The 14,446-nt window shown below is 44.0% G+C and overlaps 1 protein-coding gene across 2 annotated transcripts; it reads left to right on the top strand.

Moving 5' to 3' along the window:
* Positions 1 to 9,400: 9,400 nt before the first annotated feature.
* On the top strand, positions 9,401 to 13,020 carry UNE2 (Major facilitator superfamily protein). 2 transcript variants are annotated; one of them, XM_088970149.1, is made up of 3 exons: positions 9,401 to 10,104; positions 11,043 to 11,794; positions 12,316 to 13,020. In XM_088970149.1, the coding sequence occupies exons 1-3, from the start codon at positions 9,817 to 9,819 to the stop codon at positions 12,821 to 12,823; spliced, it is 1,548 nt and encodes a 515-aa protein (XP_088826275.1). In that variant the 5' UTR covers positions 9,401 to 9,816; the 3' UTR covers positions 12,824 to 13,020. The 2 variants fall into 2 exon arrangements, with proteins under 2 accessions (XP_088826275.1, XP_088826279.1); XM_088970153.1 differs by having other exon boundaries at positions 9,643 to 10,248.
* The last annotated feature ends 1,426 nt before the right edge of the window (positions 13,021 to 14,446 follow it).

Here is a 14,446-nt window from a genome sequence, read left to right as displayed (position 1 = left end):
CTTTTATAGCTATCTGAGGTTTAGGTGCCATCAGGCAACGTCTTTGACTCTTTTGCAGAGTTGTTTCTGCAGTTTGGGGTGTGTTGGGCAGTTAGTTACTAGATTCATGCGGCGGTTATAGGTCACCTGTGGGTCTTGTGGCGTACGGTTCGGCAAGCTATTCCTATGGTCTCAGTAACAACATTCATGCAGGTGTGGTGCGTGGGACAATTTCGGGGCAAGCTGGCTTTGTTGGCGGTCCGGTCTCGCCCTAAATCGGCCGTACACCTACTATCGATTCCCACGTGCTAGTTTATCGAGTTGTCTTGCTAAGTTGGATGTTGTGTCTCAAACAGCGTCCATGTGTCAGTGATGACCAAAATGCCCCTCATCAATTGCCCTCCACTCTCGAGCCACTATCCAATAGGCGAAGAGAGTAGGACTTTTGAGGGTGTTTTGGGCTTGCTCACTCTAACTGTCGGTACAGTTCGCTCCTGTTACCAGCTCATCTCACTTCTAACACCGGCCCAGCTCGCCTGGCTCAGATTTGGCCAGGGACTCTTCTTCTAGAATGTTTTGGCGGTAAGGGCGCGACTTTCGTGCATGCGAGATGCCGGGCTTTTTGAATTTGAAAGCGCACACCTCTTTTGAATTTGAAATTGGGCGCGCTAGGGGTTTGAGCACACATGCCAAATTCTTGCTGCTGACAATCTGTCGTGTACTGGCACCATTGGATCTTTGGTAGTGTGCTCCCGCCAGTTGTGACTCTTCATCTAGGTCATCAATTCCTTCACTCGTGAGCTTTAAATATGGGATCCCTCAAGGTCCCCACTCTGTCACTATTTTTGGACTTTTCTGGAGAGAGGAGAGTGATCTACGAGTAGGTTTCTGGAGGTCTATTGAGGCGAGCTCCATTTTCCGCCAACGAGCTTTGTTTCCTTCTTCTCTGGGGTTCGGTTGCTATCATTAGAGGTTCCTTTTTGCATTTTCCAATAAGTATTCCTACTATCTTCTCATCATGTCTCATAACTACGCCGACGATAGGGTATCTGGTAATGGGTCGGAAGAGGAGTCTAGCTCCTCCGGCGAATAAACTTTGGAGTCATTTCTTGGTGGGGCCTTGATAGGTAAAGGGGATGAGGTTGAGGCTGTGATAAACTTGTTTGGGCGAACCCAACTGTTTGGGGAAGAGATAGTTGAGTTGTGCCATAGGTATGAGATTCCTTATGAGTACCAACGGATCGCTCCCGCTTCTAATCACTATCCTTGGGACCACGACAGTGAGGGCCTGTGTGTTTATGAGGAGTCCTTGGCGACTAGCCTCCACTTCCCCCTTCATCCTTTTATCAATGCTGTGTTGAGACATTACCGAGTGTCACTGGGTCAAATTGCCCCTAACGGGGTTAGGACGTTGGTTGGGCTGATTAGCTTGTCCCACCACCGTGGCTTCCCTTTGAGTATTGAGGCCTTATCAGCTCTGGTGCAAATGAATAGAGTTTCTAGCCATTTTTGTTTCTATCTTCCTTTCCGCAGCAAGAGGAAAATTTTTAATTTCCCCAACAAGGTTAGGGGATGGAGGCAAAGATTTTTTTCCTTGAGAAGGAAGGTGGTTGGGATGTTAATACTGCCTGGTATAGTAGTCATCTGAAAGTTGCTGAGTGCAAGGATGACAAGCTATGGGCTACTGTTCAGTGACTCCCCCTGGAACACGTTAGGATTGAGGATTTTCTAGTCGAGTCGATGCTCGTGCAGGCGGTTCTGAGCTGTATAGGTGGGTGGGCTGTCAAGTCGCACATTGCATGTTTTGTTCAGATTGCATATCTATTTGTTTTTTCTTTCTGCTAGCTTGGGAACTAACATTTTTGTTTCTACAAGCATGGCAAGCTTGGCTTCTATGATGTTTGTTGATGAGGATATGAGGTCTTCTCGTAAGAAGTGCTGAGCTGAGCACAGACTATCTAGGGGGGTGAGATGGATCTTGCAGAGGTTGGAGCTTGGATGACCTAGTGCAATATTTAGGTTTTGTTGCCTTTTTCTCCATGGGGTTTCTTGGTTTTTGTTTTCGCAGGCAAACTCCTATGGTTAGGCCTTGTTGGATCGTGCTCACTCCAGCCAAAAAGAGAGAGCTAACTTGTAGACTAGTATTAGTTTGCTTAATGCCGAGGTGCAATTCGGAAGGGGAGTGTGTGGAGCGCCAACGATTGTATTATGTGAACCTAAACCTACAGTGCAAGTTGACTGAGTTGAGGTTGAAGTGTACCCAGAAGGTGTGTTCAGGAGCCGAGTGAGCTAGGGAGGAGGTTATCGCCTCTTACTTGGAGTCTCTTGCATATGAGAAGCAACAGACATTAGATGGGATCCCCTCTATGATGAAGGGGTTCAAGTTATGCCGCCACTACTTAAATCCTTGTTTCCCGATCTCGACGTTAGCTTTGTCACTTCACGAAAGGTCCCGCATGAGCTCGTCATGCAGGTAAACAAGGAGCCTTTGACCCCGGAAGAGGAGGAGGATGACGAAGAGGGGGTTGGAGGAGAAGGCGATGAGGAGGCTTAGGATAACATCGGTAGTGACGAGTAGTCTGCTCTCTAGCTCGACCAGTAGCTCTGTGGTGGGGTTGGTGGTTCTTCTACTATTTTGGGGGCTTCATGCTCCTGTAAGATTTTGGGGCCTGCGTGCCCCGTATTGTTCAGACCTGTTGAAACTCCCTTTTTCTTCTTTTTTCTTTAAGCGATGACTTGGCTTGCTTCTTGTAAGGCTTGCTTCTTGATCAATGTGGTTCAGCTACTTTTCCATTATAGTGCGGTTTTTGTTGTCCTTTATCACCGCTAAATGAGCTGTCAGTCGGTGAGCTACCTAGCGTCCTGTTTAGACATAGTACCGATGCAAAGTTGCCCACGTTCCACGCCCGGGGTACTACCTTACCCTCAAGTGTTTTAAGCTTGTATGCGTTCCCACCTATAGTCTTAGAAACCCTATAGGGGCCTTCCAATTTGGGTTGAGTTTCCCTACACCAGGTTCGGGTACCATAACTTTTCTAAGCACCAGGTCACCAACTCTGAAGTTGTGTTTCTTGACTCAGGCATTGTAGTATTGAGCTACACACTGCTGGTATGTTGCAGTCCAAATGTAGGCAATGTCTCTATCTTCTTCTATCAAGTTGAGGTTAGGTCACAACTCTTCCTCATTTGAGTCTTCGGCATATACTTCAGATCGAAGAGTTGGAATCTCTAGCTCACTTAAGCTCGCCGTAGGCATCACAGGTAAGGTAATGTGAAGGATTTCCTGTAGAGCAGCTCACTATTATCACGTAGCGGGTTGCCTATTGCTCTATTCACCGAGTTGCATTCCTTTTTATCGGTAGTGTTTCATGTCTTAGGTAGTCGTAGATTGGGTCGATCTAGCTTGGCTCTGCGTTTGTGATGCTGGTGATCTCTTTACCCATCCTTTCTATCAAAGGGCGAAATAGTTCTTTGTAGATATTTTGTTTTGTCGAGTCAATCGTGCTTGCAAGTTTAGAAAGGGCATCAACCTCCATGTTTTCCGATCTCAGAATTTGTTTAAGGTACTAAGAGTTGAAACCGGGGAGGAGTTCTCTTACTTTGGCTAGGTATGCTTCCATGGAGGGTTCCCGGGCATCATAGTCCCCATTTACCTGATTTACGACGAGTTGTGAATCACTACAGATGATTGTGTTTTGCTCCCACTTCCTTCTCTAGTGCCAAGCCTGCTAGTAAGGCCTTGTATTAAGCCTCGTTATTCGAAGCTCAGAATTGAAACCGGAGCGCGTACTCCAGCTTTGTTTCACAAGATTCGTATAGCATTAACCCAGCTCCACTTCCACCCTGGTTGGATGAGCCATCTACATGAAGTATCTAGGGATCCTCGTCCCAACTCGCTATCTCATGAGGAGGGGGTGCCGCTTTGGATGAAGCTTTCGCTTCCAACTCTATTGGTTCGGGTGATGGCGAGCTAAAGGTACACTCAGCAATGAAATCTGTCAGGACTTGCGCTTTTATTGTTGTGCATAGTTCAAACCGTATATCGTATTCACTGAGCTCGATTGCCCATTTGGTAAGTCTTCCGAAGACCTTAGGGTTTTGAAGGACTTGTTTTAGAGGTCAATTGGTTAGTACCACGATGGTGTAAGCTTTCGGGCGGCTAGCACCAACGCGAAGGCTGGCACTCTTCAGTCCACTCAAAAGCCTGGTTTTTCTTTATTGCCTTGAAGAAGGGAAGGCACTTCCCAGCCAATTTAGACATAAATCGGTTCAAGGCTGCTACACGTCCTGTTAGTCTCTAGGTTTCTTTAACTGACCTAGGTGGTCTCATGTCCCAGATAGCTTGGATCTTCTCGGGATTGGCCTCTATGCCGTGTTGGCTAACAATGTAACCTAGGAACTTGCCCGAGGATACGCCGAAAGCACATTGTTTGGGTTTAATTTTAGGTTATGTTTTCGTAAAACACTAAACACAAGATTTAAATAAAAAACCAAATCTTTTGAAAAAAGCATTTTTACAACCATGTCATCCACATAACATCCCACTTTATTGCCAATTAAATCAGAAAAAACAAAGTTCACTAAGCACTGGAAGGTCGCCCCAGCATTTTTTAAACCAAAAGGCATGACCTTGTAGTAGTACAAGCCTATTTTAGTGGTAAAGGTGGTCTTCTCTTGGTCCTCTGGATCCATTAGGATTGGTTGTAGCCTAAGTAGGCATCCATAAAACTGAGTAGCTCAAATCCCGAGGTTGCATCCACCAGGCGATCTATGCTTGGTAAAGGGAAGCTGTCCTTTGGGCAAGCTCAATTCAGGTCTGTAAAGTCTATGCACATCCATCATTTGCCATACGCCTTCTTTACTAGAACTAATTTTGCTACCCAGCTTGGATATTGGACTTCCTCTATGAAGTTCGTTGCTAACAGCTTCCCCAGTTCCTTGTTCACAATGTTCCACCTTTCCGGGGCAAGGTTTTTCTTCCTATGCTGGATTGGTCTAACTATAGGGTCCACATTAAGTTTATGAGTTATCAAACTAGGGTCTATACCAGGCATTCCAGCTGCCAACCAGGCAAACATATCTAAGTTATTTAATAAGAAGCTTACCAGTTTAGATCGCAAGGGTTCCTTCAGGCGAGCTCCAATCTGGAGCATTTTCTCAGGCTCAGCTTGGGAAACCTGCACCGCAACCGTTTCCTCAATTGGGCGAGTTCTTTCCTCTGTGTTTTCTGGTAGTGGCTCTAGGTTGATATCAATTGTAATCTTGCCTTTGGCTTTCAACGAAGCTACATAACACTTCTAAGATTCTAGTTGATCTCCTCGTAACACTCTTATACTTGTGTCCGTTGGGAATTTCAGCACTAGATGATATGTTGAGACCACAACCCGCAATGCGTGTAAGGTTGGCCATCCCAAGATTGCATTATAAGGTGATGAGGTGGCCACTACCAGTGAAGTGCACCGTGTGGGGAGGCAAGCCCGCCTTGACCGGCAGCCTTACCCTGCCAATCGGGCGAACTACCTCACCACTAAATCCCACTAATGGTATATCTTCGGGCTGGAGGTCGGCTTTGCTAAGTTCCATCCTCCTGAACACTTCTACGAACAGAATGTCTACCGAGCTACCCGAATCTACTAGAATCCTCTTCAATCTAAAGTCATTGACTAGTAGCTTCACCACTAGGGCATCGTCATGGGGGTATTGGACCCCACACATGTCATCTTTTGTGAAATAAATTATTTCCTCCTTCCGAGGACGCTTCATGGCTGACTATCCTCTTGCTCTAGTTCTCATATTGCACTCTTTCTTGCTGACGTGGCACAACCTATTATTATTGAGCCTCCAGTAATTACATTTATGGTCCCTCGAACTTGTCTATCCTGTGATTGCTGGTTTTGGGGAGAATGCTCCTGCTTCAGACTGCCGTTCATCTTTGATAAATCACCTTAGATAACCTCTCTTGATGAGGTCCTTGATTTCGTTTTTCAAGTTCCAGCAATGTTCAGTATCGTGTCCAACATCTTTATGAAAATAGCAATATTTATTTGGGTTTCGGGTAGTAGGATCCATTCTTATCTTTGGCGGCCATTTGATGTAGTCATTGGATTGAATTTGCATCAAGATTTCTTTCCTCTTAGCATTCAATGGGTTAAACACTCTTGTATATGCTGGCGGTGTCGCTAAGCGCTAACCTAATCTTCTGACTGGAGACCTGCTCTTGTGACGTGGCGAGCTATTGCGCCTCCTTCTTGGCAATCTGCTTCTCTTCGACGACTATCTCCTTCATCTAGTCCTACTTGTGCTTACTTCCTCATCAGTTCGCTTTCTCTTCCCTGTTGTGTCAAACTCCGCTCCTACTACCTCTTCTGCCTTGATGAAGTTGTGAGCTACATAAAGGAATTCTTACATGGTGGCTAGTGGATGTAGTTCAAACTCTCATTTCAGTTTGCGATGCTTGATACCTTTCTTTGCTGCTATGAGCTGCACAACGGGATCCAAATCTAGAATCTGAAGTCGCTCCTTGTTAAACAGGCATGATGCTGATTTGGAATGTCGCTTACTGGTGACAAATTGGTTAATGAAGAGTCTAGCAAATTGATCCCCATTTTTGATGGATCCCGGTGCCAATCCCGAATACCAAAGCCTCACCTCCTCCTTCAGTGTGGTGGGGAATGCAATGCACATGCTGGCATCGTTTGCTCCGTGGAAGAGCATGAGGGATTGGAAGCTGTTTGCATGCTCCACCCGGTCTGTCTTTCTCTGGTCAAATTCCAAGGTTGGGGCTCGAAAGTTCTTCGGATGTGGCGCTTTGAGAATCTCCGATGCAAGTGGGGTTTCTTGAGTCAAATTGGGCGGTTCCAAAGGGGAAACCATCTTACTGGTTGCTATGCTGTTCTCTCCTAGTTGGGTTTCGCTGCTTGCGCGGGCGAGCTGTATTTTTCTCCTCGCATGATTTGTACACTTCTTGTTCTTCCTTTGGGAACATTCGATGGAGCTAAATACATCGATTTCGGCAGGAACCTTAGCTCGGCTCTCTACGAAGCACTACTCATTTCGGGCTACTACATCTTCCCTATTTGGGACTTGAATTTGACTGTGCACCTGTGGGCGAGGTGGGTCCTCCTGATTCAGGTTATTATTTTGCGGAGGGAGTTGCTAGTTGCTCCTCCAAATATCCGGGTTGTTGTTTGGAATGTGCTGACCTTTGAACAGGACTCATTGGCTATTGTGGGGTTGTTGTTGGCTGTTGCGAAGCTAGCTGTTACGTGGCACTTGTTGACCATCGCATGGAATTGTCTAATCCGATGCCACGAGGTGCTGCTACTATTGTTGGAACTGCTGTTCTTGTTGGAATTGTTGTTGTTGTTGTCCGGCAACAAAGACGAACCTATTCTCCCACGACTGAATTTGCTCAGTCATGTTGTGCACATATCGCACCAAGTCGTTGAACTGCTGGACGTTCACTGTTGCAGGAGGTGCCATGGGATCCACGGTTGGAGGTGGAGGTGGCACACTCACATTGTTCTGTACATCGACTGGCGGTAAAGGAACATCAATTCGGCCTATTGTAATAGTTGGTACTTGGCCATTGACATTGTTCGCAAAAGGGTTGCCGGAAGATGCCATCAAGGAATTTCTTTGAGAAGAATAAGAGAGACAAAGAGATTAATGAAGGGAACAGTAGCTTTTTGCTACGTTTTCCACAGACGGCGCCAATTGATGATGTGCTATTCGCTCGCTCCCTCGTGTCAATGACTTGGCCCGAATTGGGTTTTGATTTGGCAATGCCGAGCTGGTAACTGTAAGTCCGAGTTGAGAAGGGTTGAGAAAAGAGAAGAATTAGAGTGCCTGGGTAGGTTTTACCCAGGGGAACACTCCGATGCTTAAGTCAGTAAGGAGATTTTAGTAAGAGTATGTGAGAGAGTTCCAAAGCTTTTGTGCGCATACCTTTCAGAGTGATCATGGGGTCCTTTTATAGCTATTTGAGGTTTAGGTGCCATCAGACAATGTCTCTGAGTCCGTTGTGGAGCTGTTTCCGTAGTTTGGGGTGTGTTAGACTGTTAGTTACTAGATTTGCACGGTGGTTACAGGTCGCCCGTGGGTCTTGTGGTGTATGGTTCGGCGAGCTATTCCTATAGCTACGATAACAACGTTCGTGCAGGCACTGTGCGGTGCACGAGACGGTTTCGAGGCTGGCATTGTCAGTAGTCTGAGCTCGCCCCAGCTTGGCTGCACACCTATTTTCGATTGCCATGTGCTGGTTTGTCGAGCTGTCTTTTTGAGTTGGGTGCTGTTTGATCCACTTGTCAGTGATGACCAAAATGCCCCTCGTCAATTATTATTTGGTGATTGAAAAGTTAACAACTTTGAACTATTCTCCCCTTTTTAGTGGATGTAGGCTAATAATAGTCGAGAACTCGAACCGGTTAAATTCATTACTTCCTCTCTGCCCTGTTCTGAATCCATGTTGATGTTTTGGAATATTTTTAGCACTGTGCTTTCACATGCCATTGCCATTTCAGCCGTCATCAAGCGCTACCGTGGACTGAACTTGTGCTTGTGACATCTACTCAATCGCCTTTTGCCTGTGGAGCGTGGAAGATAAATATATAAGAACGAAGGAAGCACATTTTATTTTCAATTGTCTCTGTATACATCATTTGCAGCAGGATGTTTTATATTTCTCTCTCTCTCTGTCTGTCTTTTGGACCTTTAGGATGGCAATCAGTAAGCAGATAGATGGGAGGTGGAATGGCAAAAGCTGATGTTATTTCTTGTAACAGATTCATTTGGGCCGAGGTGGATCGGCCTGAGGTTGGTGGAGAAGATTTGAGAGGTGAATTCGAGCATGTACAAATCCAAAAGAGGCAGGCCCAAAGCTCAAGCTCATTTTCCCAGACCTATAGTCCAAAGGAGGAAGAGTGCCTTGTGGAGTTGGAAAAGAATTTTCAATTTTGAAAGGTGAAGTGCTGCTGGTGAAAGCCTTGTTTCATACGGCCCTTGCCCACTTCATAAATGGGCCAGGTCAAAGGGAAAGGGCCCACTAAACGTGCTGGAAACTGGAAAGTTGATGATTAGGGTAGGGTCGGTGTATAGTATAATCATAAATAGTGATACTCTAAACAAATCATGTCTATGTGGTTGATCTTGTACAGTCAGAGATACCTATTAAAAAACAAAACAAAACAAAAGCTTTATTGATCTGCCGTTGCTACTTGCTATCCTATTATGCCCCAAGCTTTCTATTTTGGGCAATTTTATTTCCCCAGAGTCAAAGAGTCCCAGACTCTCAAACTCTTCCTTCTTCCCATTAATTTAATTTTGGCAAATCTCTCTCATCCCTGCACTTCCCAGCAGTTAACACCCACCCAACCTCCTGCACTTCCATTCATTTTACGAAATGTGTCTCATTACAGGAGGTGTCAATGAAAAATATAACAAGTCAAGGTGAGTCAAACCACCAACCAAAATATTTCGCTCCTTCGGTTTACGACGCAACCGTCCTTCCGACCACACCACTGATAGACACGTACTCGGTATTATTGTATAGATACTTGATGACTGACGTCATAATGGCTTACGTGTCCACAAGTGAAGTGCTCGGGAGGAGGCAAGCGTACGAGTGAAGCTATACTCGAGTCGACTGATCTCCTACCGAAAAACCAAGCAGATAGAGATCCTCTACATTCCTCTTCTCTTTCCGAGGGAGGAAAGAGAAAGCCGACTAGCCGAGAGCACCGAGAGAATAACCAGAGAGAGAGAGAGAGAGAGAGAGAGAGAGAGAGAGAGAGAAGCACTTATTAGGATGACAAGGAGGTGATCAAGAAGAAGAGCAAGATGAAATCGGAGACGTTGACGTTTATACTGGTGAACCTGGCGGGGATAATGGAGAGGGCAGACGAGTCCCTGCTGCCTGGGGTGTACAAGGAGGTCGGGGCCGCCCTTCATACGGACCCAACTGGTCTGGGTTCACTTACTCTCTTTCGATCCATCGTCCAGTCTTCCTGTTATCCCCTCGCCGCCTACCTCGCCGTTCGCCACAACCGCGCCCATGTCATAGCCCTCGGTGCCTTCCTCTGGGCCGCTGCCACCTTCCTCGTCGCCATCTCCTCCACTTTCTTTCAGGTTCACCCTCTCATTCTTTCTGAATTTTCAATTCGTCACCAATTGCATTAAATTACTCGTGAATTCCCATTCTTTACATCCAAATCTAGTTGGAGTCCGCTTGAAAGAAGAGCTGATCAATGATCATCCAACGCTTTTAGCCAGGTTGGATTTCTTGCTTTTCCCTGTCTTCTGCTTTAGCTAATATGAACAAGTTACTCCTTCGTTCTGGACATGCTCTGATTGCTTTGTCTTGTAAAACTGTTATACATGAAACAATTTGGGTTACTCGATTAATCCTACTACAAAGAAGATAACTTATCGGTCTCAAAACTGATCTCTTACTATTAGAACTAGTCCACCTACATATATCTTATTTCCTTTGATCGCTGTAGTTCCTGTCCTTATTACAACCTTACAAGACAACTTTCCGATTGCCAATTTCGGCTAAGCAGGGTCAACTGTTAATGTAGAAATGCAAAACCTAACAAGTGCATAAATCAGTGCCCTGCTACATTTACAAAGACTAAGGCTGGAGCCATCATCAGATTCATCACTTGTTTATGGACACACTTTTCGGCAGTCGTGTGTATTCAACAGGCTGTTAAATCAAATGCACAAAATCAGTGAGTTAAGATGGCTTACCTTCCAATTGGGGTAAACCAACAATCCTAAAATTGTATATGTGAATGCATGTACTGATTTAAATGATAACTGTCCAGTATAGGACATACACATCAAGTGAAATGCAGCCTTTGAAAAATGAATGAAACATAACATAAGCCCATACCTTCTGAGAATTGTGCTCCACATGGACAATCTATCTTCTGTGGTGAAATGGAGCTCCAAACAGTTTATATAAACCAAATCAAAGAAGCGATGGAAAAAAATGAGATAGAAACCACAGTTCTTCTTTCATGATCATGTCTATTCTAATCTGTTCCATGCCTACTGTTTAGGTGGCTGTCTCAAGAGGTTTAAATGGAATTGGGCTTGCCATAGTTACACCTGCCATTCAGTCTCTTGTTGCTGACTCAACTGATGACACCAACCGCGGTATGGCTTTTGGGTGGCTTCAACTAACAGGGAACCTGGGCTCAATCATTGGTGGCCTCTGTTCAGTTTTGATAGCTTCAACATCATTCATGGGGATCCCTGGTTGGAGAATTTCCTTCCATCTGGTCGCAATAGTTAGTGTTGCTGTAGGAGTTCTGGTCCGACTCTTCGCTAATGATCCACGTTTTTCAGATGAGGGTAGTAAGCCTAGCGATTCTGGTCCAAGTAAGTCCATATGGTCTGAATTGAAGGACCTGGTTCTGGAAGCCAAGTCAGTAATGAAAGTCCCATCGTTTCACATAATTGTAGCTCAGGGTGTTACTGGCTCATTTCCCTGGTCAGCTTTGTCATTTGCACCCATGTGGTTAGAGCTTATTGACTTCTCCCACAAACAAACAGCGTTTCTAATGAGCATGTTTGTAATTGCTAGTTCTCTTGGGGGACTATTTGGAGGGAAGATGGGGGACATCCTAGCTAAGCGTCTCCCGAACTCTGGTAGGATTATTCTATCACAGATTAGCTCAGTCTCAGCTATCCCACTAGCAGCAGTTTTGATGCTTGTTTTGCCCGATGATCCCTCCACTGCTTTTCTGCATGGTTTGGTCTTGTTCATCATGGGTTTATGCATATCCTGGAATGCACCGGCTACAAACAAGTATGTTCTTATTTCCCCTCTTGTTTGTGTGCAGGCTTTACTTTTCATTCTTTCTTTCTTTCGATAACAATAGCTTTGCTAATACAATAAGAAATGATGATTTCACTGGAGAGATTGTCTTGTCAGTAATACTGTAGCTAGTTCACATAACTTGTACATAGATGTTGAAGGTCACCAGGCAATTAGTTCTATGGCTGGGGATCCTAATCATTTTGATCTAACAGGATATTCTGGACATTCAGAAAAAATTACACAATGACTCATCCAGAAAAATGCCAAATAACTGATGGTTAGGATTATCTGGTTGACTCGATCCTTCTTGGACAATAATATATCCTTGACGAAGCTGGGATGGTTGTCCAACTCCCTGCTTATCAAAATGTATTTGGTTAGCAATACATCCATGAGCTTTTCTTGTCATACCACACAGTTATGTGGAAAGGACAAAGAAATTTGACCTTACATTAAATGGCAAAATGATACACTGCATCTTTATTTATTGATACATATGATGTTTGCAGTCCAATATTTGCAGAGATTGTACCTGAAAAATCACGACCAAGCATCTATGCTCTGGATAGATCTTTTGAATCTGTGTTGTCATCATTTGCTCCCCCAGTAGTTGGGTTACTGGCTCAGCATGTTTATGGTTATAAACCTATTCCTAAAGGATCCAGCAAATCTGTTGAGATTGCAACAGATAGAGAAAATGCTGCATCTCTAGCAAAGGCACTTTACACTGCAATAGCTATTCCAATGACTCTATGTTGCCTTATCTACTCCTTTCTCTATTGCACTTATCCAAGAGACAGGGAGCGAGCACGCATGCATGCATTAATAGAATCAGAGATGCAGCAGATAGAGTCTGAAAATCCTCTTGTAGGAGAGTACACAGAAGTTCAGTTCTCGGAATCAGATGAACAATATGAAAATGAAAGAAGTGTGATTGAAATAGATTATGGAGAGGACGGTATTGAAATTGATGAAAGTGATGAGAAGACCTTGCTTTCCGACCAACTGGCATTGTAATATAGTCTTTGATGGATTTTATCATTTCCATACAAGTGCTAAAAAATTGAAGCTAATGGTTTTTTTGTTTGAGAGTTGAGAGCATATCTGTCCATCTGATTGAAAGAACAATGCAACATTATGGTCTAAATGGGATAAATGTATGGTCTCAGACTGTTCTCCACCTTGTTAATTTAATTTTACTAAGTTGATTTGAATATTGTACGAGTTTCATATTCATTATCCCAACTACCAACTGGTGGTGGTTCAGTTGGCAAGTTTTCTGACTGGCTGTGCAAAGACTTGGGTTCGAATCCCATTGTCACCAGGGTTAGGGGTAGCCTCAGAGAGAGAGAGAGAGAGAAGATGATGATGATGATGATGATGATGATGATGATGATGATAAAGTCTTATCTTAACCATATGGGGCCAGATGCATGAATCCCTTTTCACCATTCTGCTCTGTTTAGTGCCAGATTCTATTGTTAAATTAGCACTTAAATCATCTATCATGTCCACCTAGTCTATTCACCCTTCTATCCCATTCAACTTGCAATAGATTGCTGCTTCTTACAGGTGCTGTATATATGGTCTTATGCGCGCGTGACAAACCATTCTAATCTACTTTCTCTAATTTTATCACCCATTGGTGTTATTCTTAGGTTCCTTAAAATGAATTCTTTTGTTTATGACACACTTGTAGACTAATTTTCTATTGACAAAGATGTATGACACAAAACCCTGTTAGAGTATCAATCCCCAGCACGATTTAATTAGTTGTATTGCTGTAGCATGAACCAATTCCTCAATGCACTTGTTAAGAAAACAATCAATTCTCTTTACAATATCTGTATGATACATAGCTATGGCGCATTATATACCAAGAAAATTAAATGAACCTCATTCAAAATCTGTGGGGCATTAAAAACTGAACTTATTTTAGTTGTTGCAATTATATTTTACGTGTTGAAAACTTGAAATACTCTGGCAGCGGTTGTCAGAATTGTCAAGGCCACTATGTCCGTCATTTAATCTCAAAAAGTGATCTATTACAAGTTGAAATAAGAAAAGAGTAAGCCAAAAGGGCAATAGTTCTAAACTTCAAATGAAATGCCCAAGACAGAAATAATTCATTAATCAAGTATTTTTAGATACAAATCACCGATTAACACTCTTAATGCCACTTATGTTTACATTCTTACTAACTAACCACATTTGATATACATAATTTGACACGTGTAATATTCTCCCTCAAGTTGGAGCAAGAGGTGTAACAACGCCCAACTTGGGTAGAAGGGACTGAAGGTGATCCCATCCAACAGCTTTAGTCAAAATATCTGTAGGTTGTAGTTTAGAAGAAAGATGGGCAGTACTAATGGTGTTGGACTATAGATGCTCCGGGATGCTCAATGTGCTTTGTGTGCTCGTGTAACACAGGCTTAGCAGCAATGTAGAGAATTGTTTTATTGTCACAAAATAGACGCATAGGTTGAGGGTGAGCTAAAGCCCAAGTCTGAGAAAAGCCATTTCAGCCAGAGCAGTTCGTAGGTGGCTACAGCCATGGAGCGGTACTTTGCCTTTGCGAAAGATCGTGCTACGGTAGTTTGCTTTTTTGTTTTCCATGACAAGGGAGAAGCACCAAGA

Source organism: Nelumbo lutea, chromosome 1, assembly GCF_056320005.1.
Source record: "Nelumbo lutea isolate HS-2025 chromosome 1, American lotus-T2T, whole genome shotgun sequence".
NCBI classification, from domain to species: domain Eukaryota; kingdom Viridiplantae; phylum Streptophyta; class Magnoliopsida; order Proteales; family Nelumbonaceae; genus Nelumbo; species Nelumbo lutea.
The sequence above is the reverse complement of the archived record's forward strand: the minus strand, read 5'-3'. Positions and strand labels throughout refer to the sequence as shown.

Bases quoted from the DNA above. Each gene is read 5' to 3' on its own strand.
- UNE2 (XM_088970149.1), top strand. From the start codon at position 9,817: ATGAAATCGGAGACGTTGACGTTTATACTGGTGAACCTGGCGGGGATA. The intron at 10,105-11,042 runs GTTCACCCTCTC...CCTACTGTTTAG, and splicing joins TCTCCTCCACTTTCTTTCAG to GTGGCTGTCTCAAGAGGTTT. The intron at 11,795-12,315 runs GTATGTTCTTAT...TGATGTTTGCAG, and splicing joins AATGCACCGGCTACAAACAA to TCCAATATTTGCAGAGATTG.